The sequence below is a fragment of the Rhinolophus hipposideros genome (assembly GCF_964194185.1).
Source record: "Rhinolophus hipposideros genome assembly, chromosome: 2".
In the NCBI taxonomy this organism is placed as follows: Eukaryota; Metazoa; Chordata; class Mammalia; order Chiroptera; family Rhinolophidae; genus Rhinolophus; species Rhinolophus hipposideros.
In genome coordinates this window covers 108,406,651-108,433,468 of record NC_138048.1, presented here as the reverse complement: position 1 = coordinate 108,433,468, position 26,818 = coordinate 108,406,651, and the positions used below count along the sequence as shown (strand labels likewise).

The 26,818-nt window shown below is 49.1% G+C and overlaps 1 protein-coding gene across 4 annotated transcripts in view; it reads right to left on the bottom strand.

The window, feature by feature from the left end:
* The window catches only part of PKNOX1 (PBX/knotted 1 homeobox 1), a 47,450-nt gene that overhangs the window by 10,283 nt on the left and 10,349 nt on the right, over positions 1–26,818 (bottom strand). For 2 of the 4 annotated variants that reach the window (XR_013991804.1, XM_081026830.1), the window contains exons 2-9: positions 15,781–15,849; positions 14,710–14,817; positions 13,477–13,604; positions 11,328–11,499; positions 9,487–9,657; positions 5,223–5,322; positions 4,026–4,123; positions 1,316–1,444 (exon numbers count right to left, since the gene is read on the bottom strand). Coding sequence is in view for 3 of the 4 variants with exons in the window: in XM_081026830.1 (XP_080882956.1) it covers positions 1,316–1,444; positions 4,026–4,123; positions 5,223–5,322; positions 9,487–9,657; positions 11,328–11,499; positions 13,477–13,604; positions 14,710–14,760 (849 nt within the window). In the remaining variant the exon portion in view is untranslated. Of the gene's footprint in view, positions 1–1,315; positions 1,445–4,025; positions 4,124–5,222; positions 5,323–9,486; positions 9,658–11,327; positions 11,500–13,476; positions 13,605–14,654; positions 14,818–15,780; positions 15,850–26,818 lie in introns of those variants that run through there. The other 2 variants (XM_081026831.1, XM_081026832.1) reach the window with 2 other exon arrangements.

Below are 26,818 nucleotides of genomic sequence, written 5' to 3'. Positions count from 1 at the left end.
AGACACGACTACACTGTTCCCTGTGCAGACATATCACCAGCCCTGCTGGCAGGAGCAGCTTCGTAGACAATGGACAGCAGAGGAGGGAGAAGCTGGGGGCTCCTTCAGGGTCACCCCCTCAGGACTGCTCAGTGACATCACCTGCCAAATCAAAGCTGGGAGCCAGTCTCCCCGGGTTCCTACTCCTCAGAGGAGCCCAATGCCAACTAGAGGACGGGGGGCAAGCAACAGTGACAAGGGCCAAACCCAAAGGGAGGTGAGATGGCTGAGCCAGGGTGTTGGGGCTCACACTCAGGGTGAGGATGGAGACAAAGATGGGCCCGGAGAGGACGCGGCCAGCAGCCAAAGGCAGGAGCGGATAACGAGGGCAGGGAGGAGAGGGGCCAGCCCCGCTCTCAGGGGCAGCCCGGGGGCAGGGCCGCTGAAGGAGCGGGCGGCCACATGCACGCAGAGAAAACCTCAGGGAAGCGCTGGCTGAACAGCTGGTTCTCATGCACCGCGCACGGGGCAGCCTCCTGCTGGACTCCTTTCCTGTGTCCCCCGGACCTCAGGAACGGCCTCGGCACCTGCGCCCCCGCAGGGTCTTCCCATGGCCCCGACACGCCTGTCACGCAGCAGTCCCTGTCCCCGCCCGCTGCTCACAGCTGCCCTGGTCAGTCCCGACCCTGGCCGCTAGGCCGAATGGCACTGCCGGAAGCCGCTCTGGGTCACACACTTCCCCTGAGGTTAGTAGCCTGAGGCTTGAGGGACTCAACTTGGTAATGAGCTCTCTGTCCCACTAACTCCATCAGCAAGTGTGTGCTTCCCAAGACAGGGGTCTTCACGGAGAGGACGGCCCGGAGCCCGCTGAGGAAGTGAGGTGCTCAGACAGAATGGGGTGTGGCAGCGCTGCTGCTGGCAGTGCCATCTCATGGTCAGCAGGCCGTCTGCAGCCCTGGCCACGCTCCCAGCTCCACCTCCGACCTTAGCACACCGTCCTTAAAAATCCAACATAGGAAATAGCGCTCTTTTCTGAGGTTTTGCCCAAAAGCCTCGTCTTCCCCCTTGCCCCCAACCTCCCTCCCCCACCAGTCCCCCACGGGAGCCGCCCCCTCATGCGCGCAGATGGCTCACACAAGCCCAATGAGCCCCTTTTCACCAGGAGCCCCCTCGTTTAAGTTTCTTGAAGCGACATCCCCCATTGTTTGGTCCCCTCCCTTCTGTCCCACGCTGAAGCCACTACGGACAGCTAAAATAATACAGACACTTAAAACCAGGCCTCCTGTCCCAGACAGGTCCTGGAGGGTCTGGCTACCTGCGAAGGCACTGCCCTTACCCCAATGTGCTGAAAGAGCCAGGACCTCATCACGCTGGTGGCGTGCTTCGGCAGGACCCCCCTCTTATTCTTCGAGGAGCCATCATCTTGATGCAAGATGCTCAGGTCTTGGTTTAACTGTAACTGAAGCTTTTAAACAATTGAAAAATCATGTTAGAAAGTACAGACAATTATGATGCATCCTAGCAGTTCATGACCTCAGGCGCAGCAAATAGCCAAGGACCGCAGGAATGAGTGACTGATTTCCAGCAGAGCCATAGTTTCTAGGCTACGGGTCCTTCCGCTCTGGAACTACTGCCTCTAGTATCTCAGCTGTGCAGGGCCCTGTTCCGCTGGGCAGATGCGATGGACGCCAAGACGGCCTGAGGCATGCACCCTCAGACAGGGGAGCCCCACGCCCTCGCTTGCACCACCAGTGCTCATCTCGCATCTCGCTTCCTCTAGAAATGGACATGATAAAATCTGAGCTTCTAGCCTAAAAGAGATTTCAGGCAGCTCCTGAGAACGTCTTCAATATGAATAAGGATTGCAGAAATAAGACTGCTGGGGAAAGGGGAGGGAGAAATCAACGAAATATCACTCCCCCGTTACTTCTCGTTTCCTCAAATAAATGTTTTTAAGTGGGTCTGCCCTAGAAGTATAATTAAAGATGCTTCTGTACAAATGCCATAGGAAGAGAGTCCAAACCCTCCCACTTCTGACAGACCGCTACCAGGTCAGAACGTGCCCCACAATGGCAGGGACGGTCCTGGGGGCAGGCCGGACGGCACCCACCGCCCTCCCACCGGCCCCCACACTGCCGCGGTTCACCCGTGATGCCAACCACCACAGTGACAACAGGAGTCGTTCTCATCACCAACTTGCTTGATACAACCAACCCTGAGGCTTCTGACCCAACCACACAGCAGTTCTCACTGGTAAGCTACTCACCCTAATTACGGAAGCACGAGAACCCAAACTCTGGCCAAAAAGGAGGAAAAACAGCCCAGAGCTGCCCTCATAGCTATGACAGGATCGTCATTGTCACGGACAGGCATGAGAGCTTTATAAGGACACCCCAGCTCTGGCAGGTCTAGTTACTCTCAGGGACCCAGCTCCTTTCTCTGGCTTCCCAGCCCCGCCACTCTGGAAGCAGTAACAACAGGGAGGACAGGCCAGGAGGACAAGGCCATCGTAAGCCACCGCGGACCAGCGCAGAGGCAGCTCACAAGCCCAGGAAGCGAGGGCGTCGTGCTCACCAGCCTGCCGAAGAGCTGCTGTTCTACTGAAATAATTCAAACTTGGTCTGTTTGCAATTTAAACCAGTAATCTTCGCAAGAAAACTCAGTTAAGTAGAAAACTTCCTTCTCCAACAACAGGACGAGTGAAGCTCTAATGGTGAGTAAGGCATCTGATGAAAATGTTTCCCTCTCACAACAGCTCACTTTACTCCTGGGTAGCGCTGCAAACGGGGCCCTGCTTTACGTTCTCAGCGACTATAGATGAGAAGCTACCGGGACAGGAAGGCAGCTGGGGACCCAGGGACAGCGCAGGGGGCCTAGCCCCACCCCCACCGCTGTGTTCGAGGCCGTGTGTGCCCAGGTGACCTCTGCCCCCCGCCCCGTCGGCAGCCACTGCCCCACCCCAGCGAGACTTTGTCCAGTGAAACCTTTTCTGAAGTTAAAAGTAGAAAGCCCGGCTTCACACGCCAGCTCTCTCATATCTGCTGTCTGAAGCAAGAAAACACCCCCATCCCCAAGGTGGGACCCCAAAGTTGCTAATAAGGATACAGAAAACATCTATGCAGACCAGACAAGCAACTAACAGACAGAGGAATCAATGCTCTCAAACAAGAACCGACAACAGAAACACTGTCACTGATTTAAACCCAGCTACGGGTGACGCACACGTGTGTGTGTGTGTGTGTGTGTGTGTGTGTGTGTGTGTGTGTGTGTCCCCACGACTTAGAGGGTTCTGGCAGGCCATCGAGTCTGTCTTATTTTCCCAAAGACTTAGGGACCCTGAGCAGAGAGGTCACGATGTGTCATAGCATTTGCAGCTCTGTGGCTTCTGCCTGCAAAGCTGCCCCCATGCTCTGGCAGATGGTGTCCCCAGCAGGTGGCGGGCTGTGGGGGGACAGCAGACGAGCCTTCTTGGAGCAGGGCCCCACTGGGCAGTGAGGAGAGGGGAAGGGGAACCCTCTCTCAAGGGTCTCCCCGGGGTGTGGCAGGACCTCACCCACGTGGCTGCACACCGTGAGAACCAGCCCTCCTCTGGCTCAGCAGGGGCACAGCAGAAAAGTCAGAGGCCAACACACACCAGAGGTGCGGGCAGCTGGGTGTGGTCTGAGAAGCCGCTGTGGCCCCGCTGTGACACAGAGGGAGCCCGTCTACGCGGCCCCACATTTCCTGCCATGGAGACAGCTACACAATCCAACGTCAAACCAGACAACACTGCTTGCTTGAGGGGAGGTATAATGGACGGCTTTTTTCCCACTTCTTTAGACTTCTCTGAACTTCACAACTTTTCTACAATGAAGGTGATGAGGAGTTAAAAAGAAAACCAAAACAGTGCCATACGGATTAACTGAAGACGGCTACATGAGAGCAAGTCTGGGACAAGTGTCTTCACGCAGAGGGGATGGCTCAAGTCTGGCTCGACCTGCGTCCCCATCTGTGCGACACCCCCCCACGCCTCCCCCCGAACACTTCCAAAGGAAGTGTACACGCACCTGGGAGTTCTGGATCCTTATTGTACCAGGCGACAGCGCCTGTGTCACTACTTGACCTTGAGGAGTCACAACTGTGACAGGCTGATAAACTGTGCCACCTCGAAAAGGAAGAAAAAAATTAAATGACATTCAAATGTCAGTGATTTAAAAACCAATCTTTTCAATATACAATGGAAGGAATAAAATCTGTAGTTTGAGAAGCTTTTTACTTCATTTCAAATAACCAACACTTTGCTCGCCGACCTGTGCTCAGGCCCGTGGGTGGGGGGGGCACTGTGCCCATGGGCAGCCCTGTGCCCCTTACAGGCAGACAGACAGCATAGGGCACGGTCGGCTCTGAGGTTTGCACCCCCTTCCTCTGCTTGCCTCTGTTTTCTACTCTCCCCAGTTAGCACGTATCAAAGGACCTGGCCAAAGGCATTAAATGGCAACTTACTACAGTTATTTTTTGGATCAAATGTGCTTTATTTCCGGTGGAGGATTCCCTTTTGCTGTCCTGTGGGACTTTTTCACGTAACTCTCTCTCCCTCCTTACATGCCCTATCCCATTTTCATGGTGGTCGTGTGCCAGGGCTCGAGTGTGTCCCCTTCCTGGGGTGGTTATTACACAAGTAACACCGAGACTAAGACTGCATTTTTATCGGCTTGTCATCAATTAAGGGCACAACTTAAGATTTTCCAGGTGCTGCTAAGAGCACAATTGAAAAACATTCTTTGAAAATTAGAATTGGGTTTTGCTCTATAGTTCCAGCTCCTATATAAAACCTTGCGTCCCAGTATTTTTCGGCAGGGAACACAATGTGCATCAAGTGTTTGTTACTGAGAATTAACAAGAAACAAGCACTCAGAGAGCTGTCGATGTTGGCACTCCTCTTAGGGAACTGTTATTGACTAAAAATTATACAGAAGGAAGCAGAAAATGTACACACATTTTAAGAAAGGGAAAAACTGTATTAAAATTGGAATAATATATACCGATAACAAAAGATGAATACAAGTCATGTTTGACTTCTGCAATGACCAGAGGTGCTCAAAGTAGTTACTATCAGCGTCCAGACACTGACTTGAGCAACACTGACCAGAGTGTCCACGTGTATACATGTTCGGCACCCCCGGTATTTATACACGTCTCTGTTCTACTGTAAAGGACTTCTGCAAAAGCTCCAGGACAAGGTGTCCCTTTTCCCATTGCCATACCTGCCACGGTTGCCATGGTTACGTTTCCCTGTTGCAGTGCGGAAGCTGGCACGACGATTCCCTGGGGGCTGAGGGTGCCTGTGATGGCACTTTGAATCTGCTGTAGGTCAGAAACACACCAGGAAGGGAGTCTTAGAAAACAGAACACCTGTGTTCACAACTTCAGAACAAGCAGCTTAACGGCCTCAGAAGTAAAGGAAAGATGCTTGAGGCAAAGAGCACAGTCAGATGACAAGCCTCCCACAAAGCACGCTTTGTGTATCTGGAAACCGAGAGATGCCAAGCTGGCTGAATATTAAACATGACGATCAGTACCGAGACGTTAGCTTCAGTTTGGCTTCCAACTTACTATCTTTCATCTCACGACATGCTAACCACACCTTAAGGTCCCGGAGGGATGACTAAGAGACCAGAACTAATACCGTAACACACCGTTCCATTCGGTGTGGCTCAGACTCTTGATTTCCCAAGAACCGAAGCCTCCTGGACAGGATGAGCATTTTCAGAAGATGATGCCACAGGATGGGGAGGTTCAGGGCAGTGCAGGGTCAGCCCCGCGCCCACGCGGCCCCGTGCCCACACGGCCCCGCGTCCACGCGGCCCCGCACCCACACAGCTCCGCACTGCCCCAGCTCTGCGCCCATCTGAGCCCCGCCGCCCTGTGTGCTCATGTGTGTGGAGTGCTGGGGCTGGGCCTGGCTTGCAGCACACTCCATGCAAATGCTTGTAAACACCACGTCAAAGATTCTACTCATCGGAAGTTAGATCGAATGGGCAAATTCACCCACTGACTGTGATGGCTGGATTGGTGGTTGGCAAGGGAAGAGATCTCCACACCTGGCATCTAGCATGGGGTCTGGCACATGCAGGCACCCATATATTTGAGCAGTTACATAGCATAAGTGCTTATCATCCAGAGACGACTACTCTGTGGGCTAGCAGTAAGCTTACAATGTGCATGTGTAAGTATTGGCAGGTACACGTAAAGTCTGCCACATCAACTTGGTCAAAGTAAAAGAAGAGCCATCCAAATTAATAATCCAAGCTCCCATATCAAGAACCTAGACAGGTGGCCGGTTAGCTGAGCTGGCTAGAGCGTGGTGCTGGTAGCACCAAGGTTGCTGGTTCAATCCCTTCCTGGGTCACTGCGAGCTGTTCCCTCCAAAAAAAAAAAAAGAACCTAGAGAAACAGGAACAAGATAAAACCAAAGCAAGCAAAAGGAAGGAAATAATAAAGATCAAAGCAGATAACAATAAACTAAAAAAACGAGAGGAAAAGAAAATCAATGAAAAAAGAGCAGCATTCTTTGAAAAGATCGATACATTGATAAACCTCTAGTAAGACTAACAGAAAAGAAGACTAGTAAGACTAACAGAGAAGACAAACTACCAATATCAGGAATGAAATAGGAGAGATCACTACAGACCCCACAGACATCAAAAGGCAAAAAGATAATACTTTGAAGAACTCGACACACATAAATTTGACATTATAGACAAAATCCAACATGAAGTAGATAATATGACTAGCCCTGTAACTATTAAGGAAACTGAATTCGTAATTTAGAAACCTTCAAAAAAGAAATCTCCAGGTCGAGGTAGTGTCACTGAAGAATTCCATCAAGTAATTAGAGAAAAATTAATACCGATTCTGATAATCTCTCCCAGAAAATGGAAGAGGGGGAACTATTCTCCAAATTGTTTTTTGAAGCTTGTATTATCTTGACATCAAACCTAGACAAAGACTGTTCCAGAAAAGATAACTACAGGCCAATATCCCTCAATATAGACATAAAAATTGCTTCACAAAATATTGCCAAACAGAATTCAGGAATCCATACGAAAAGAATTATGTGCCCTGACCAAGCGAGGTTTATTACAGGAATGCAAGGATTGTTCAATATTCAAAAAAAAAAATCAAGTAATGTAATCTAACTTATTAACAGGCAAAAAAAGAAAAATCACATAATCATCAGGGGCAGCTGGATGGCCCAGTGGTTAGAGCGCGAGCTCTCAACAACAAGGTTGCCAGTTCAATTCCCACATGGGAGGGTGGGCTGCACCCCCCCGCAACTAAGGCTGAACTTGGAGCTGAGCTGCGCCCTCCACAACTAGACTGAAGGACAACGACTTTACTTGGTGCTGATGGGCCCTGGAGAAACACACTGTTTCCCAAAACTCCCCAAATAAATAAATAAATAAATAAATAAATAAATAAATAAATAAATGAAAATCAAGTGTGTTTCTATATACTGGCAAAGTTAACACCACTTACAATTGCTCAAAAAATGAAATACTTGGGGTATAATGCTAAACCACATGTGTAAAACTTATCTGTTGAAAATTAAAACTCTGATGAAAGAAATCATAGAATAAATAAACGGTGTAAATAAACATACCATGTTTGTGAACTGGAAGTTAACATAGTAAAGATGTCAAGTCTCCCCAAAATAATACATAGGTTTAATGCAATTCCTACCAAAATCTCGCTAACATTTTTTTTAGACAAGATTATTCTAAAAGTTATATGAAAAGGCAAAGGGACTAGAAAAAGCTAAAATATTTTGAAAAAAATAAAGTGGGAGGAATCAGTCTATCCAATTTTGAGATTTATTATGCAGCTACAGTAATCAAGACTATATGGTATAAATACATAGATCAATGGAACAGAACAAAGGACACAGAAATAGACCCTATAAATATGCCCAACTGATTTGTGACAAAGGTGCGAAAGCAGTTTAACGGAAGAAGGACAGCCTTTTAAACAAATGATGCTACAGCAACTGGCCATCCAGAGGCACACAAATGAAACTCAGCCTCAACCCTCACACTTTATACAAAGGTTAACTCACAATGAGTCATGGATTTAAAAATGTAAACCATACAACTTTCAGAAAAAATATAAGAAAATCTTGGGGATCTCGGGGGCTAGGCAAAGAGCTCTTATAATTGACACGGAAAGTATGACTCATCAAAGGAAAAGTTAATAAACAGGATTGTCAATATTTAAAAATGTTGAATAGAGTCTAGAAATAAATCCTCACTGATACGATCACTTAATGTACAACAAAGGAGGCAAGAATAAAGAATGGGGTAAAGACAGTCTCTTCAATAAACAGTACTGGGAAAACTGAACAGATACATGCAAAAACATGACACTGGACCGCTTTCTTACACCATCAACAAAAATAAACTCAAAATGGGTTAAAGACTTATATGTAAGACCCGAAACCATAAAGTCCCTAGAAGCAAACATAGGCAGTAAACTCTCTGACATCACTTTTAGCAATATCTTTTTGGAGCTGTCTCCTCAGGCAAAGGAAACAAAAGAAAAAATAAACAAATGGGACGACAGCAAATTAAAACATTTTTGCAAAGCAAAGGAAACCATCAACAAAATGAAAAGACGACCTACTAAGTGGGAGAAGATAGTAATTAGAAAATGGGCAAAAGACATGAGCAGACAGTCTACCAAAGAGGATGTACAGATGGTAAATAAGCCCGTAAAAAGATGGTCAGTATCATTAGCCATCAGGGAGGTGCAAACTACACCCACAACGAAATGTGACTACACACGATCAGAATGGCTAAAATGTAATAGTAGTTCAACATGAGGGAACCTTGAGGACATTACAATGAGTGAAACAAGCCAAACACAAAAGGACAAATGTGGTATGATGGCCCTTAGACATGGTCTCTAGTCGTCAAATCCAAAGAGACAGTCAATGGTGGCGCCAGGGGTTGGTGGAGGGGAGAATGGGGAGCCAGTGTTTTAGTTTGGGAAGATGGAAAGCTCTGGAGATAAATGGTTGGTGATGGCTGCACAACAGTGTGAATGTGCTTACAACCACTGAACGGGGCACTTAAAAAACAGTTAGGATGGTAAATTTTATGATATGTGCATATTACCATCATTTTTAAAAATATATGCTAAAAAAAGAAAAAAGGCCAGAAATGGCTGGAACTTATCCTCCAGAAACATGGGGTCCAGGGCACAGATCGGGGCCTTGCTGCATTCAGTACACAAAGCCAGGTGAGCTGTCTGTCTGTCTGTCTGTCTGGAGAGACCTCTCTCAGCCCGGGCCAAGGTCAGAGATCAAGAGGACCCTTGAGCAGGAAGGCAGCCCCGAGGGTTGCCTTCTGAAAGGGTTGGTGGCCTTGGGAACCAACTGCTGAAAGGGTTGGTGGCCTTGGGAACCAACACCTTCCACCCTCACTGGTGTTACAATAACCAGGAAGGAGAGCGGGACCCAAACATAAATACCTGGGACTGGACAGGGGAGTACGGGCTTCCAGGTTCTCCACTCAGGAGAGTCTCACTGTTCATTTTCGTTTTTAGACAAGCAATGTATCGACTGCAGAAATCTTTGCAGAGTTCATTAACCTTTTCCAGCTCAAGCAGATGAATACGCAAAACCTGGATTGCTTTTACCATCTAGAAGCGGAGAAAATGAAGACTTTCAGAGGAGAAAAAGGCAGCATCGTGTTAAGTTACAATGATCATCATATAACAGCTCTTAGTTATCAGCCTGCACACTGTGCAGCCACTGCCATCTGTGCTGCCAGTAACAGACGTGGAATAACATCAGACAGCACACAAAATGGCAAATCCTTCCAGCCCCCCGACCCGTGGTTTGGCATTTCGACTCCATCTGCTGTGCAGACAAGAGAGAGGGACATTTCCGGTGCCGACCTCGGCAAGTCCAGTGCTAGGACCAGCCAGGCCTCAGCCAGGCTCACCGACTCACACCTACCCCTCACTCTGCTCCTGGTTCTTCCTCCATGAACGAGGATGAATCTGTACCCACCTCATGGCAGGTCTTAACTTTGATGAAGTTCATCTTATCACCTCTGCCTTTTATGGACATGCTTTTGCTGTCAAGCCTAAGAACCCTTTGCCTAGGCCTAGATTAGCCCTAGACATTGAAGATTTTCTCCTACGATTTTTCTCAGTGTTCTACATTCAGTCACTGAGTCTGGGGTAGTTTGTCCCACAGCAGTAGGTAACTGACAGTGATAACCTGCCTGCAAATCCCCAACCCAAAGCTCAGCGCCTTCCCGTGACCTTGGTGTGGCAATTCCCACGAATCTGTGGGATGAACCACTATTAACAAGGATTGCCGAGCATCAAGCTTCGCTGTGACAGCAGTCAGGAGAGCCTTGTCCCTGCCAGCCTGGGACCACTCTGGCTGCTCTCGCTCCTGCTCCCCACTCACTGATGGCAGAGAGAGCTTCTGATCCTCAGCCCAAAGTGGCAGGCGCTATTAGCCCCATTCGAAGATGAGGAAACAGACTCAAAGTTAGACAACTCACCTACCAAATCTGTAAGGGCTGACTATGTAATAACACATTTTTAAAAAACAACTAAGACCTGGACAATGTATTCAGGAAAGGTCCCAAGACCCCAGCCTGCTGAGAAGGGCCCTGAGGGGGTTTGGTTTGGAAGCCGGCAGGCTCTAGCAGAAACCCAGCGAGGTGCGTGCCCCAGACCCGGCTGACCGTGCTCCAGGAGACGGAGAGGCACCACTCCCGGGGGTTCAACAGTGATGGTAATTCCACGGAGATTAGAGCCCGGGACCAGGAGGAGGGCACTCACAGAAGGACCTCGGAGGCAGTGGGGGCCTCATGCCCTTCGGTAAGCCTGTCCCTGCTGTGTGCCTGTGGGCCTCTCCATCTCATAAGCTTGTCACCCCCACAAAACAGTGTGAACCTCCACACAGAGCCGTCTTGGAAAACTGTCATGGGTCCATGATCAGGGGAAAGCCAGGTGCTGAAGCTGGGCAGACATGCTGCCTGAGAAGGAAAGCAGGGACCACGCCAGCCCTAAGACACCTGTACCAACGTTTAGGGGAGAAGTGAACCCCCGTCCACGAGGACACAGACTCAAACCAGCTTCTCTGCTTATCACAGCAAAGGGCAACTAGAGAAGGCCAGAAGCCATTTGTCACACACACGCTAAAGGAAGTCAGTTCATGAACTAGACGGTTCTCCCCTTCAGCAGACCTACAAACGGTCTGCAGCTCTAACCAGAAGTTTAAAATTTGTTGAACAGAATTTAAGTTGAGAAGAAATAAAAAATAAAAACAAAACATTTATTTTACTCACTAAATTGTCAGTTTCCGGGTCTTCACAAAAGAAGGGTTTTCCTTCCTTCTCTTGCTTCCTTACAAAATTTTCAATATCCACATCGAAACTGGCAGAAGTTGTGCCTTCCGAGCCCTGAGTGGATTGTTCACATTTTTCAAACAACAAAGCTAATAATGGAAATAGTGGATGCCTGGGGGAAAGAAAAACAGAAAACCCGGACATTGTATATTTGCATGAGAATGTTTTGGGATGTATGTAACGTATTTGTTGAGATATAATTCACTCAAAGTGTACAGTTCAATGGGTTTTAGCACACCCACAGTCAGTGTCAGAACACTGCCATCACCCCAGAAGAAACCAGGTGCCATGAGCAGTCACTCTCCACTTTAGCCCCAAGCCCCAGCCCCAGGCCACCACGAATCTACTTTCTGTCTCTACAGATTTGCCGTTAGAATGGGACATTTCATATAAACAGAAATCATACAACATGTAGCCTTTCGTGTCTGGCTTCTTTCACTTAACATGATGTTTTCAAGGCTCATCAATGCTGTAACAATCATCAGTACCTCATTCCTTTTTAAGGCCAAATAATATTCCACTGTATGGATATACCAGTTTTACAGTTTTAAATCCTACATTTAGGTCTATAACACGTTTTGAGTATTTTTTTTTAAACTTTTATTTACTTCAAGAGTAAGTTTTTCCAGGACCCATCAGCTCCAAGACAAGTAGTTGTTTCAATCTAGTTGTGGAGGGCGCAGCTCACAGTGGCCCGTATGGGGATGGAACCGGCAACCTTGTTAAGAGCACCATGCTCTGACCAGCTGAGCTAACCTGGCCGCCCCTTGAGTAAATTTTTGTATAAAATGTGAGAGTAGGTCAAGACTCTTTTTTCTGCCTGTAGATGTCTGATTATTCCAACACCATTTGTCAGAAAGTCTACCTTTTCTCCACTGAAGTGTTTCTGCACCTTTGCCAAAGGTCAAATGAATGACATTTGTGTAGATTTATTTCTGGGCTCTATCTGTGGCATTGATCCACATGTCTAACCCTTTAATAATACCACAATGTCTTAATTACTGTAAGACAGCGATTCTTAAAATCAAATAGGCTGATTCCATACAAAATTTAGAATTAACTTGTATATATGTACAAAAATATCTTGCTAAAACTTAATTAGAACTACATTAGTCTGTACAGGAGGATTCTAGAACTGCCGTCTTCACTATGTTAGTCTTCCAATTCATGAACATGGTATGTCCTGCCATTTATTTAGGTTTACTGTCTGCTTGCAGCAGCATTTTATAGTTTTCAACATAAAGGTTCTGCATGTGTTTTGTGAGGTTTACACCTAAATTTTTTTTTGGAGCTCTTATAAATGTATTTTATTTTTAATTTCGGTTTCCAATTGTATCTTACTGGTATAGAAACAGAATTTGTTTCTGTGTGTTGCACTTGTAACCTGTGACCTTATTAAAGTCATTTATTTAGTCCTGGAAGTTTTCTGGTAGCTATTGGGATCTTCTATGTAGACAATCATGTCTTCTGTACATAGAGCCAGTTCTGTTTCTGTTATTGAGCTCTGAATAGTGAACTAGTCTTGCATTCCCGGGATAAATTCCACTTGGTCACTACATACCATGTTTCCCCGAAAATAAGACCTAGCTGGACAATCAGCTCTAATGTGTCTTTAAGCAAAAATTAATATAAGACCCAGTCCTGTTATTTTTTGTTGTTGGATTCAATTTGCTAATATTTTTATGTCTAAATTCATGAGGGATAGTTATCCATACTTTCGTTTGTATGGCTTTGTTATCAGTGATGCTCAGTTTGTAAAATGAATTGGGAAGCATTCCCTCATCTCTTTTCTGTAAGAGATTGTATAGACTTGCTGCTTTTTGCTTCTTTATAATTTTGGTAAAATTCTCCAGGAAAACCACCTGGGCCTGAAGATTTTTTGTAAGGTCAACTAAAATGCAGATTTATATTCCAAGACTTTCTAAAAAGATATTAGGACTAACATCTTAAACGGGGAAACTCCTCAGCACAGTAGTGACTACATCACACCTCACCACGCTGCCTAGCTATCAGCTCTAATGCCCCATTTAACAAGGTTTTCTGCTCTTGCTATTCCTCTTAAACCCCACAGGCTTTACGACTCCCTTACCTATAAATGGCCTGCTTGTCTGCATCCATGGGCGTCTGGGACCCCACAGGCGGAGGGCTCACTCCTTCCACATCAGGTTCAGAGCAGTTGGGGTCTTGCTCTGTTTTTAACTCTGTTACTACTTGCATCTGTGAAAGGAGGAGGAGAATTTGTTACTAAACAGGAAACAAACTGCTACTAAGTATTCCATTCTCAAACAGGAATACAGTGGCGATGGTCAACTGCCATCTCCCCAACTGGCAACAATACAAGCTCCTTTGAATTTCATGTTTATGAAATGGCTCAAACAGAGATCAAATTTCCAAACCATTTAAACACGAGGATTGACACCTGTGAAATGCTTATGATTTTCCAAATCACACTTACTGTCCACCGCTGAAGGGAACTGGGACATATGCAGTCTGGCTGCCTGTCTCTACCTTATCACACCACACTGATAACGTGACAATAAGACAAGGATAAGCAAGCCGCCCAAGCCCTTCTTATCTTATTACAAGCCACTCAGACCCAATATGCTACATGTGCGTGTGCGTGCGTGTGCGACAGGGCTGAAATTCTCCCATGCACCCTTAAACTTCGGGAATACATAACCATAAAGCTTTTTTTAAATCACTGTATTCAGAAAGCAAAGACCAGCTGTGTTTAAAGAGACAGTATTAAACATAAAAGGAAGTCTTCAAGATGTTATCATTTAAATTGCTTTAAACTTGCTATGTTATTTGTAAGTTAGGTAAAAAGTATTTAAATCCTTAAACATAAGGAATTCTCTTTACAAAAAAAAACAAAATTGCTGCAGTAAACTTGCAATTACCCATGAGCAGATAATCCCCCTCCTGTCGCTCCCAGCTGCCATGCCTCTGGCCCTCGAGGAAGCAGCATGTTGGGGGGGATCCTCAGGTGACACAAGAGCCTGCTGTGGCCCTGCCATGAGCCCCCCTTGACACCCAGGGCTGTGGGAGGCCGAGGAAAGTCCTGCAGGCCTGCACTTGGGCCTTGGGGAACTCCCAAGAAAATATGATTTGGAGCAGGCAAAAACTACTGTCAATCTGGGTATCACTGAGGAAATAATGTGAACAGTTCTCAGTGGAGTCTCTGAGAGCAGCAACATACAGTAGATAATTTAGCATGACACACTAAATCTGAACCTGTGACCTCCCGGAAGAGAATTAGTACTATACGAGCAGCAGGATGACGGATGGTAGCGAAAGTGCAGAATGAAACTCCAGCTCTCACTTGTTGCCCATCTTGGTAGCTGTCGATGCTCAATGTCTGTGTTGCCATCATGGTCAATGAGTTTTATTGTAAAGCATCAAATCATCTTGACTCAAAAGCAAGTGGTGTCTGCAAAACAAGCAGGAAAGCATGAGTTACTCTTCGTACTGCAGGTTTTGGCCCCCAACACCCAGCACCCATATAATTTTTTAAATACGTATTTTTACACGGAGAGAAAAACCCATCCTAACCGTGCTACCGGCCAAATCCCACTCGGGGACCGCGGATTTGTCCTTGCACCCTGGCCTCATGTGCTGTCACATTTTCCAGCCATTTGGATTTATTCATTCCCTCACCCAACAAGTGTCCAGTGCGTGTCCACACATGCGACACTGTTCTGGGGGCGGGGGGGGCCTGCTTTCCAGGGCAGACAGGCCAGGAGGAGTGGGACCATAAGTAAGAGGAAAGTCAGAGAGTGACAGGCTCCCCTGCTGGGTGACAATGGCCCCTGGCAGTGAGACCTCAAGGACGTGACCCAAGGACTGCTGAGCCCGGGAGACTGGACTTTCAGCAGGAGACAGAGACATGCCCCAGGAAGGAGCAGGCACCCTTTTAGCATGTTTATGTAATACAAAGATGGGAACCATGGCTTGTTTACCTGTCAACACACAAACAGGTAAATGTCCGAAGGTGATGAAAGGAGGGAACCAGGCGGGGACAGAGAATGACTCAGGGAGACACGGGACCGGGAAGAAGCAAGCCGCCTGTGACAGCTGAGGCAGAGGGCTGGCAGAGCCAGTTGCGTGGCTGAGCAGAGGGGTGCAGGAGGGGGGTAGGGTGAGGGCCGGGAGACATGGGACCAGGTCACACAGACTCTCACGGGCCGCAGTGAGCACTGGGGGTGTTCCTGGGAGGGTGCAAGCAGAAGGGTGACATGGCTCATGCCTGAGGAGGGTCCCTGTGGTTGTGCAAAGGGTTGGCTATGTGACTGGGGCACATGCAGAGGCAGGGGTCGTGTGGACGAGGGGAGCCAGGAGCACAGGGTTTGCAGATGGCCTGGGGCGGGTGAGGGAGCGGGCTCAGGGTTCCCACCTGAGCCACTAGCAGTGCAGAGCCACATGTCCCGGTGAGAGGCAGACAGTGAGGAGCCCGTCCTGTGGCCTGGGAGGAGAAAGCAAGAGTCAGGACATTTTTGGTTTAAGAGCTTCTCTGAAATCCAAGAGGGAATTCTGAACCAATGAGTCTGGTTCAAAAATACACATTCAGTAATCATCAGGGGGTGGTTAGTACATGTAGAGGGGCGAACTGTGTCCCCCAAGATATGCCCAAGTCCTAACCCCAGTCCCTGTGAACGGGACCTTATCTGGAACAGGGTCTTTACAGATGTAATTATTACGGATGGCGGGATGAGGCCTTCCTGGACTGAGGGAGGTCCTGGAGTCCATGACGGGTGTCCTTTCAGAGCGGGGAGGGTAAGATCTGACAGAGGGGCGGCTGTGAATCAGGCAGACGGGGGCACGCCCAGAGCCAGCAGGTGGCAGAAGGCCTGAGCCTCCAGAGCGTGGTCCCCACACCAAGGTGTGGCCACTGGGACCCGAGAGAATCCATTCCTGTTGTGCCTGTCCACCCCGTGAGTGGCACTTGGTTACGACAGTCCCAAGACCCTAAAGCAGTCGGCAAAGCCACCAGATGGGGGAGACCACCCAAGAAGAGAGAGGAGGTGGGCCATGCAAGAAGGCTGGGAAGACGGGGACCCACACAGAATGAGGGGCAGCCAGCGGGACAGGAGTAGGAAGAACCAAGTGACGCCACCCACGCCAGGGGAGGAGAAGGGCAGAGGGCGTGTCAGCCGCGTTCAGGCCGCTGAGGGTGCAGGAGGAGAGAGGCTGAGCCCTGCCAGGAGGGGAGAGGAAAGCCTGCGGGGTGGGGCGGGAGAGAACTGGTGTCAGATGTAAGTGTGAACAAAACCGCCTCCATCTCCGCGTCCTGTCCCTGCTGTGACTTTGACCAACCCCACCATCCTTAGTAAACTTATCAAACGACGATCTCTGTTCCCTAAAACGTAACCTAAGTACTTCTGTTAGTAATGGTGGGGGTGACAACCGAGCTGAATATCCCACTGTGACACTGGTCAGACCAGCAGGAGGTCTGGCCCCTGCTGTTCCGGCATTCTTTGTCCTTTGTCTTGTCAATCCTTAATACCTAATATGACATAGGACAAAAACAGGACCGCAACAGTCGTCCTGGATAGGGAACAATTTGTGCGGAACCGACGGGTCTGCTCTGGAGGATCTTCCCACCGGTAGATCACCCCGTTCTAAACTCTGTTATATTCTGTGGAGTTGCCTGCTTTGTCCTTCGCTCGGAGAGTGCCTTCTCCCTACGGGGCCCGTCACACCTTTGCCCCACTTGGGACAGGACTCGGCAACCCCAGTGCTGGGAAGCAGCTCACGTACAGTCATGACGTTGCTTTCTGTCCCCGGAACCCCCAATCTTGAGACAGAGGCCCCACACACCTGCAGACCTGCCGTGAGCATATCGCAATGGTCTCCACCTTGACCGAGCCCTGCCCTGCTCCCTGCGCCCTGACCTGCCCAGCCTCCCAGCAGCACCCACACCTTGCCCACAACAGGAGCTCGTGTGCGCCTAGTCTTGCCCTCCTTTCCTCCATCCTCCACCTTTCCAAAGTGCAAAGCTGGTCCAAACCACCCGGCCAATCAAGTCCCTGGGTCGACACCGCCCTCCCACAGCATCCTTCACCACCACCCCTCGCCCTCTCCAAGTGTGGACACAAAGGATGGCCACCTGTAGTTGTTCCGCAGGTCACCTTGTCACCCAGCCTGGTCGTTCTGCCCAAACACTCTGGCCTTCTCTGTGCACAGCCACCTGCTGACCACGAGTCACCACCCATACCACCTTCCCCAAGGTCTTCCCAGGGGTCAACCCACCCACGGGTACATCTCTCCCGGGCCCCACACACACCCTACTCAGCTCTGTGCTGTCTCAGTGGTTTATTTCCACTACTAGTTCCTTAAGGCCTGAGGGCCTGTCCTGCTGTGTCCCCAGCACAGTTGGATACAAAGCAGGTGCCACGTGAAGACCGGCGTCTAAAGGAAGGACTCCTAAGCTCGGCCTGGTGCTTGCCACCAGCGCAGCACATGTCGGACTCAGGGGACACACCAGCTCGCTCACCCTCCTGCCAGAGAGGTGCCAGAATCTCCTGCTGCACTCTGGGCCACCGCTAGTTTTTACCACTGGTATTCACATACCGTGTTTCCCTGAAAATAAGACCGGGTCTTATATTCATTTTTGCTCCAAAAGACACATTAGGGCTTACGTTCAGGGGATGTCATCCTGAGAAATCATGCTAGGGCTTATTTTCCGGTGAGGTCTTATTTTCAGGGAAACACGGAAGTTGCTGGAAGGAAAGCTGACTCAGGCTCTGCCGGCAGACAGAGCAGACGCTGGCTGCCAGCCCTGGTCCAACTGACAGGTGCTGAGGAGCGGAAGAGGCTTTGCGGGGTGATCCGAGTTCCCAGGCTACATACACACTCACACACACGTGTGTACGTGTGAATGCACACGTGTGGGTGCACACATGTGTGTCACATGTCTGCACACACATGCACACATAGTGTGCGCATATACACACATGCACAGCCACGCACACCCATGGCCACAAATGCATGTGCATTGCATGTGCATACACACGTGTGCATGCATGCACTGCACGCACACACAAACGCACACATACATACACGTAAATAGAGAAAGCCTTCCTCCGCGTTCAGTGACTATCTGTATAAAAGGCGGACCTTGACAGTAACTCCCTGACATCACAGCTTTCTCTCCAGGCCGCAGACACAGAGCGGCGCGCGTGGGAGGAAAGGTGCATGTGTTGGGGTCTCTTCCACCCGTGCTATTGGTCTAACCCCCACCGCAGTAAGGACGTGACAGCCTCACCTACTGCGAAGACACCCAAGGCGGCAGACCACCTGGGAAATGGGGGGGTCAACACAGCAGCTGGCACTCGGCTCATGGGAGCAGTTTTCTCGGGGCTGCACAGGGAGGACGGCGGCTTCTCTCCACCAGCCGTCTGTGCACTCTGACAATCTCAGACCATTCAAAATGCAAAAGAAACTGTTTTCCAAAACTCCTTTCAAACAACAGCTACACTAAAGGAAAAGACACGGCCCACCTCTCCGTGGACGAGCCCCTTCCTGACCAGGCCGGACAGTCAGCCGGAGCCTCCGCTGCCAGCCCCACGGGGGACGTCCTCTAGGGCACGGCCCCACGCCAACTGCGACGCTGCAGTGGATAGTTAGTTCTGCATCAAGGTCACGCAGGGCACGAGCACTGGTGTTGGGAGGGGTCTGCATGCATGCACCCACGGGTGTCACACCTACACTGGTGTCTGCAGACACACTACATTCCAAACAGCTGCAACTAAACCAACGACAGCACAAGCGCAGAGCGGCGCAGACGACAGGACAGCCACCGCGAGGGCCGTCTCTCAGCTGGGAGGCCCTTCTCCATGGCTATTTTCAAGGTCTCACCATGCGGGCTCTCTGAGCTAACCTGGCTGAAGGAGGAGGGACAACGAGCAGGTGTGGGAGGGAGGTCAGCACCCTGCTGGGGGGGGACACTCACGGACACTAGATACCTGCCCTTCATTCCATCGCCCGCAGGGACTCAGGTGTGAAACTGGCACTGATCAGATGCTTCGAGTCTCCTACGGGTACCAGCATTCTGGAACAGATGTGACATTCCAGGGAGAAGCAGAAGCACAGAGGAGACACGGCAGCACTGAGCCCAGGCGGCCTTCCTGCCCCTACACGTGAAGAGCCCATTACCTGGAAGTCAAGTCCGAAACCGCTCTTCCTGCCACTGAGGGCCAGGACAGCTCTCACTTTGCTTAAGCACGAGGTCACAAACACGCCTGCTGGACGGGACACTGGCAAGGACATCAACCTAGAGCTTCCTGCAATAATCAAGTGACTTTAAATTGGAGAAATTACTTCCTTGGGTTCTTTTTTAGTTAAAGGTTAAATGTGCAGATTTTTTTAAAGATTGGGAGAGTGCTCTAGTGTGAGAAGAAACATAAATATGTGGTAGAGAAATTTAGGGCTCTTAGTCACAGAGGATAGAACAAGAAATAGGGAAAGGGAAAGGCTAGAATGAATCCTTGCTGCTGTTGGATGGAAGCAAGAGGTGTCAGTATGAGTTCATGGTTTTTAATATACACAGACATTTGGAAAGATATATAGATGTGTGTGTCTCACACATATGCATGCATGTATAGGCACACATGTATAGACACACATGTAAAGACACACACACATGAAAACACATACTTTCCTGGCTCTGTCTACTGAGAGGGCCTCGACGCAATGATGCCCAGTAGCAACAGGCACTAAACACCTATATTTTGGTGATAAATATTCTCAATAAAAAGAATCAGGATTCCTCAGAGAAATGGCTGATCTGATTCCAGGGCTGGGTCACATAAAATATAAGGTGAGCCCGAAAGGTGCTCCACAAATGATGGGAATATGTCGAAAGGACAGACAAACCAGCTTCCAGGAGCTCTCAGTGGCCAAATCTGGGACAATCTGAGCAACAAAATGATGGTAACTGGGAATGAAATAAGAATCCACAAGTCCATACTTATATAAATTCATAAGCAAATAAACAAATGGGGGGAGGGAAAGCTCCAAAGATCAGTAGAGTTCCAACGATGCGGAGGTGAGGGTGGAATTCCAGCCACCAGCACGTAATCACTGCTTCCGGCAGGAAGCTCCTGGATGGCACTACTGGCCAGTGGAAGCGGATGAGAGATGGAAAGGCACGTGGTGCCACAGATCCTGTTAATTACAGGGGAGAACAGTGACGTCACAGTGGAGAGTGCGGGCAGAAAACACCTTACCCGAAAGGTGAAAAACCACATCATCGGTCCTGAGACAAGCGGACGCGATGGGCCTCCCAAAAAGGGCCAGAACGGAACTTCTGCCCAATCCTGAGGCCGAGCCCAGAAACCAAAACAGAAAAGGTGAGGGAAGTGTCCTGGGTTAAGAGACTGAAGAGCAACCATCAAATGCAGTGCGTGGTCCTGGTTAGGAAAACCCGCCATTAAAGACAGTTTCGGCAGCTCTGGGCCGAAGTGTGGGGCCGGAGGCGCTGACGGCGTGTGGGGGGGCCGGGGCCGAGCCGCTGCGGGTGTGGCCCTGGCACCGTGTCCTGTGAACGGACAGAGCCCACACACCTAACCCGACCGCGGCCCGGTCGGCAGCTGTGGGGTGCAGGGGGGCCCAGTCCTGCTCTTTCAACTTGTTTCAAAATGCCCATCACACAGAGTGGGGGTAGATCAGAATGTTATTTCAAACCCGGACAGGCTTGCATTCCTTCTCCGTCAAAACCAGTCACAAGGTCAGTATGTGGTGGAAACCGATACGGCTGTCCTCAGGGAAGGTTTTTGCGTTGGCGTCAAACCCTCTGAAAACACCTGCTCTCTCTGCGAGGGCGACCACGGGCGGCACGCCGGAAGGCAGCGCCACGTGACTGCGCGCGCCGTGGGCGCCGAGCAGCGCGGGCCCGTGCCCCGTGTCCCAGGGGCCGCCCGCAGGTGGCGCCGTGGCCCCGGCGCGGAGCGCGGACGCGGGGCCACCCGGCGCCTCCTGTCGGCCCCCCCAGCGCCGGGCGCCGCACCCCCGAGCTCCGCGCCGCTCCCGCAGGGTCCCGGCCCAGCCCGCCCCGCCCGGCTTTGGGAGGGGGCCTTCTGCCCCGGCCGGTCCGGCCAGCGCTCGGGGACGGCCCCACCCAGGACCCCGGGCTGGGCGCTGCCGGGAACAAGTGAAAGGACCCCACCCACGGGCGATGGGCGGCAGGCTCGCCCTTCATTTGGACAATCCGTGTTTAGCAGGCGTTACACGAAGACCAAAGGCGATCTTGAGATCTAGAAACAACCGCCATTACACAAAACAGTCCCGTGACACAAAAAGTAAACATTCCGTTCAAACTCAAACGAGTGTCTGAATTCTCAACGTCACCTGGGGCTCTGAAATCGACCTCCAAGGACTGCCAACCCGACCTACTTCCAATACCGTGGAGTTCAAGGGTTACACACAGTTGCTGTCCACTTTATTTCTACAAGTTTCACCCAATAAAAAAAGGACACATCATTTAATGATGTTGTCATTTGGTGCCCTTTCAAGAGTTCCAGCCAGACTAATACAAATGAGAACACACAACTTTCCAATCTTCACGTACAGAAATATTAACTCACTAGTAATTAAATACTAATTTTAAAAGAATACCTTTTCATCTAGAATTATCACATTTAAAGCAACAGTCCTACACATTGCCCGCAAAGGTTGAGTACGACTTGGGATTCTGAAGGAAACCGAGGACTCTCAAACTGCGTGATTGGTTTGGAAGCCACGGGGCCATATGTACAGTTAGCCATGCAGAAATGTCCTATTCTTCTCACAGCGTCCTAACGACATATGCAGCATTCCTGGCGTGGCCTAAAGCAGACAGAGACATGAACTGCAGGCCTAATCTAAGAGGCCCGTGTGTTACCATTTCCCAGCCTTCCATAGAGTCCAGGCTGACTGGAAGAAGGGATGTTTTCCAGAAAAGAACCAGATACAAAGGGATTGGCTGAATCCCTCCCAGTGGTAAAATCTTTGCTGCTCAGGCCAGATGGGTGAATCTGGGATGGTTCCAGCTGGGGAAGAAGTCAGTAGAGACCAGAAAAGAAGACCCCCTATGTGTGGCTCAGAGGACAGGTCAGAGGGCGGAGGAAGGCCTGCCTGCGGGTTAGAGGGCAAAGGAGGGGGGGCTCGTCAGCAGCCCCTCATGGCTCCTTCCAGCCACAACTGTCCAGCCAACGCAGGGCCCCAAGTGAGAACCCATAGTTGTCTGAGATGATTTAATTATTGCCTAAGTGCTACCTTTAAGCCCTGTAGGAAGATTTAGATTTTAATAGTTTTGTATTCAGCTTCAGAATAATCTATGTATTTGACATTTAAGGTGTCTGTAGTATTTAATTTGGCAAGTTAATCTTAGGTTTTAACTTTGATTCTAATTTAAACTGTATAACTGAATTACTGATTTGATTTTATTTTATTAGTTTCAGGAGTACAAAACAGTACACTAGTTATACATTTCACCCCTCATAAAGTGATAACCCCCCATCCCCCATCTACTACCCCTCTGACATCGTATATGGCTGTTACAATTCCACTGACTACATTCCCTACATTATTCTCCACATCCTGTGACTATACAGATATTTAATTATAGTTGACATTCAATATTATTCAGTTTCAGCTTTTGGTGTGCAGTGCAGTGGTCAGGCAGAGTAACTGATTTTAGACATGATTTCCTTCTTAGTGAAAAGGTGGAGAGAAATATACGAAGACTAAACTTCTCTTTATTTATGCGAGTGTATCGAATGCTGGGCACTATTCTAGGTACTGGGATTACAGCAGTGAACAGAACCAGCTGCTGACCACAAAGCTCACTCCCGGGCAGGCAGGGCTGGAAGTTGGAGAACATGAGATTCACTGTGTGCACAGTTTTTAATTATTAGACCTATGTGAGAAGGTTCTACTTGTTTGGTCTGGTGCTTAAATGAAAATCAAATCTAAACTTAAAACGATGGTTCAAATGTGTTAAGGGAATTAAGTTGTGAAAGGGACTGATTCAAAATGGTATATTTAGTCGGGTCATCTTGAGTTGATCGAAGTCTGTCTTAAAGGTAAAGGTTAAAATTTACTGTATTTATAAAGAGAATAAAATCTGTAAATTCTACATGAAAGCGTAAAGGAGAAAAAAAAACAGGCCTGTATCTTTGTAGCCTTAATAAATGTTGATTTTAAAATAACCTCAAATAATCTTTCCTGTGCTCAAAAGCCTCATTTGAAAGAGCATTAAAAACTCATGGCAATTATTATCCACATTAATACAAATGGAAACAGAATTACATGTCATCCGTAGGGGACAGTGAAAGCAGTTACAGTTACCCATCACCAATCACCCACGTGATGCTTCAATCCAAGAGGGTGTGGGAAAGGCTGGCAGTGCCTGGGGAGAGAGGCGGGGCACAGTTTGCTGCTCTTTTGACCTGCCCTCCATTCAGTCCACAGATTTACTGAAGGTCTTCTCCGGGCAGAACTCTCAGTGCTGGGCTGGGGGTGGAGCAGCAAACAAAACCAGAAACAGCTTTGTAACAAGCTGGGTAAGTCGGATGGATTCATTTAGGCAGGAGACACTCTGTGGTACCAGTCCTGCCAGCCAGAGCCAGGGTCCTCTCCGACCTCGTTCATTAAGTTTAATGGCTTCTCTGTGAAGGTCTCCTGTACTCGTTTGTGGTTAGATTGATTCCCAAACATTTTATGGCTTTTCTTGCTACTGTCAGAAAATAGCTCCTTGTCATTGGACTTTCTGGTGGCCGGCTGGATAAGAATTGCCCCCAGTCTGTGAGGAATAAGCCATACCCGCCAACGCTGCTGGGCCTGTCTATCATCCTAGCAGTTTACGGAGAGTTTACCGGTTTTCCGTGGTACATGTCATTATCTATAAATCTTGCAGCTGCAATCTCAATCAAGATTCCTGTTGTTTTTGAGAAACCCAAAAAACCTATTCTAAAATGTATATGGAGGAATCAAGGTCCACAAAAAGCTAAATAACCTTAAAAGATTTCCAACTGTTCTACAAGACCACAGTAACAACAAAAAAGTAGTAATGACACAAGAACAGGTTAACAGGCCCACAGAAGAAATAGAACATTAGACGTGCCAGGGCTTGAAGAAAAGCTGCCAAAAAGTCATCAAGTGTTGGGATTTGATGCTTTTAGCAAGACTGCTCTGAACTCACGTTCTGCGAGGTGCTGGCAGAATGCATGTGGGTGCCGCTCCCCAAGCCCCCTGCACACACGCACGCATGGTCAACTGTGTGTCCCCTTGTGGCCTGGGCTGGGTGAAGCAGAAGCACTTGCAAGCTACAGTCTCTAGAGGTTTGGGAGAACGCGGTGGCAGAGCTCTGCATCACTGTCCTGTTTACAGAGCCCACGTCAGTGCACAGATGCAGAGAATTTATTCCGGGAGGCCCAGCCTTCCTTGCGTCCTGTCAGTATCACAACAGGGCTGCGAGCGCAGGGAGGGAAATGAGGGAAGAAGTCTCTTCTGAGTCTCCCACGGCAAGACCACCACGAAGCACTTTGAAAAATCTGAGCTGAGCCTAGTGACTCCCTTAGAACCTTGAGAACGCAGCAGAAGGGAGTGCGGGACTCCAGGGCTGGGCCCTCAGTGTCAGGCAGCTCCCGCCTTGTTTGCTGGAACACTCCCTCCTGAAGCCCCGAGCCCCATGGAAGACGCCTGACTGCCCACAAGTGCCCGGTGCTGTGAGGAAGCCCAGGTCACGTGGAGAGTCCACACGGGGAGGCTGCTCACACTCCCGCCCACAGGCAGCAGCGACTTCCAGGTGTGAGAACACTCTTCCCAAAGACTTCGCCCTCCCCCATCAGGCCACCCCAACCACGCATCTTCTCAGCCCATCTTCTCAGCCGAGGACCCACACATTGCAGAGCAGACACGGGTCATTTCCACCGCCCTCTTTCCAAATTTCTGGCTGACAAATCCGTGAGCGTCATAAAAGGGTTGTTTCATGCCACTAACAGGGTAACCGGGTTTCCACTGGCCTCGTCGTATCCAGAACTCTCCAGCAGAGGCTTCCTAACACTATCCTCTAATTACGGACGAGGAAACAGAGGCATAGAGGGGTAAATGTGTTGTGAGAGCACACGGCCTGGCTCTGACGCCCGGCCATGTCTTCTACACACGATCCCTGACAATACAAGAACCGACTCTAAGATACCTGCAGAACTCACAAGAAAATCAGGGCAGTATTTGATGATGTTACATTTTGATGCCTACAGATGTTAATTCCATCCATTCAAGCTACGAATGATGGTGTCATTCAAAATGGGCAACACTAATGAAGAGGACAGATGAAGAAGGGGATTAAGGCATCTGGTGAACCCGACAAAGGTCGTGGCCCGGACGTAACGTCCCCACCGCACGCATGTGCCTCTGCTCTGCAAACGTTACTGAGTCTCAAGATGACAGCAGGTGCTTGTGAGTAGAAGGGGCATCTCCCGTAACAGTCAAGGTTGGGAAGTCAGGCATCTCCAAAGCACAATAACACAAATTACTGAAAAGGAATGGCTCCCTCGTGCGCAGTCAACACGCACAAGAAATACAGAATGTAGCAAATGTGTCTTGATAGGATATGAACGACTCTGGACCGTCCCCCGGAGCACGTAAGGGTTAAACGCTGGGCAATGAAGACCCAGACTGCAAGTGTGAAGATAATTTTCCAGAATTTCCCTCGGAAAAGAGTCACTAGCTTTGATTCAACAACTAAGTTTACAGAAACAATCGGCTCACTTACTGAAGAGGGGGTGTCTCCATCTTCTGAGCCCCCAGCAGTGCCCCCGGACTGGTCTCTCGTGGTCATTCTTCGTACCCCACACCACCCCCAAGTCCATTCCCCATGCTGCAGCCCCAGTGATGGGCTTTCTTAAGGCTCACTCTGTGCTGGGTCCCTAGCTTCTCCAATAGTGACCAGTGAGGCTGTTTTAGTACATTATGATCTCATGGGTTTGAACATGTTAAAAATAAAGAGGGTTTATATGTATATGTATTTTTTGATGTTCCAAATTATCCCGCCTTGGCCAATGCAAGCCCCTCCAGTTAGCCCTGGAGCCTTTCACACTAGTGATTCTTTTTTTTTTTTTTATTAGTTTCAGGTGCACAAGACAAAGTAATACTTAGACGTTTATCATTTGTATCCCTCACACTGTGTGAACCCCCCTCGCCCCCTCCACTATCCCTCTGACATTGCACCAAGCCATTACATTTCCACACAATAGTAATTCTTGAAGCTTTCTTGCTATCAGAACCAAGACACTCCAGGCTCACCTTGTTCATTTTACGCACCTAACCCAGACCTGGCCATTCATCCAGGCGGCTCCGATTCCTTATGGCAGGTAAGGCCAAGTAGACCACAATCTGGGTGCTATGTGTGCTCACTGCTACTGGCAGGTCACTGTTGCTAGGCCTTTCCA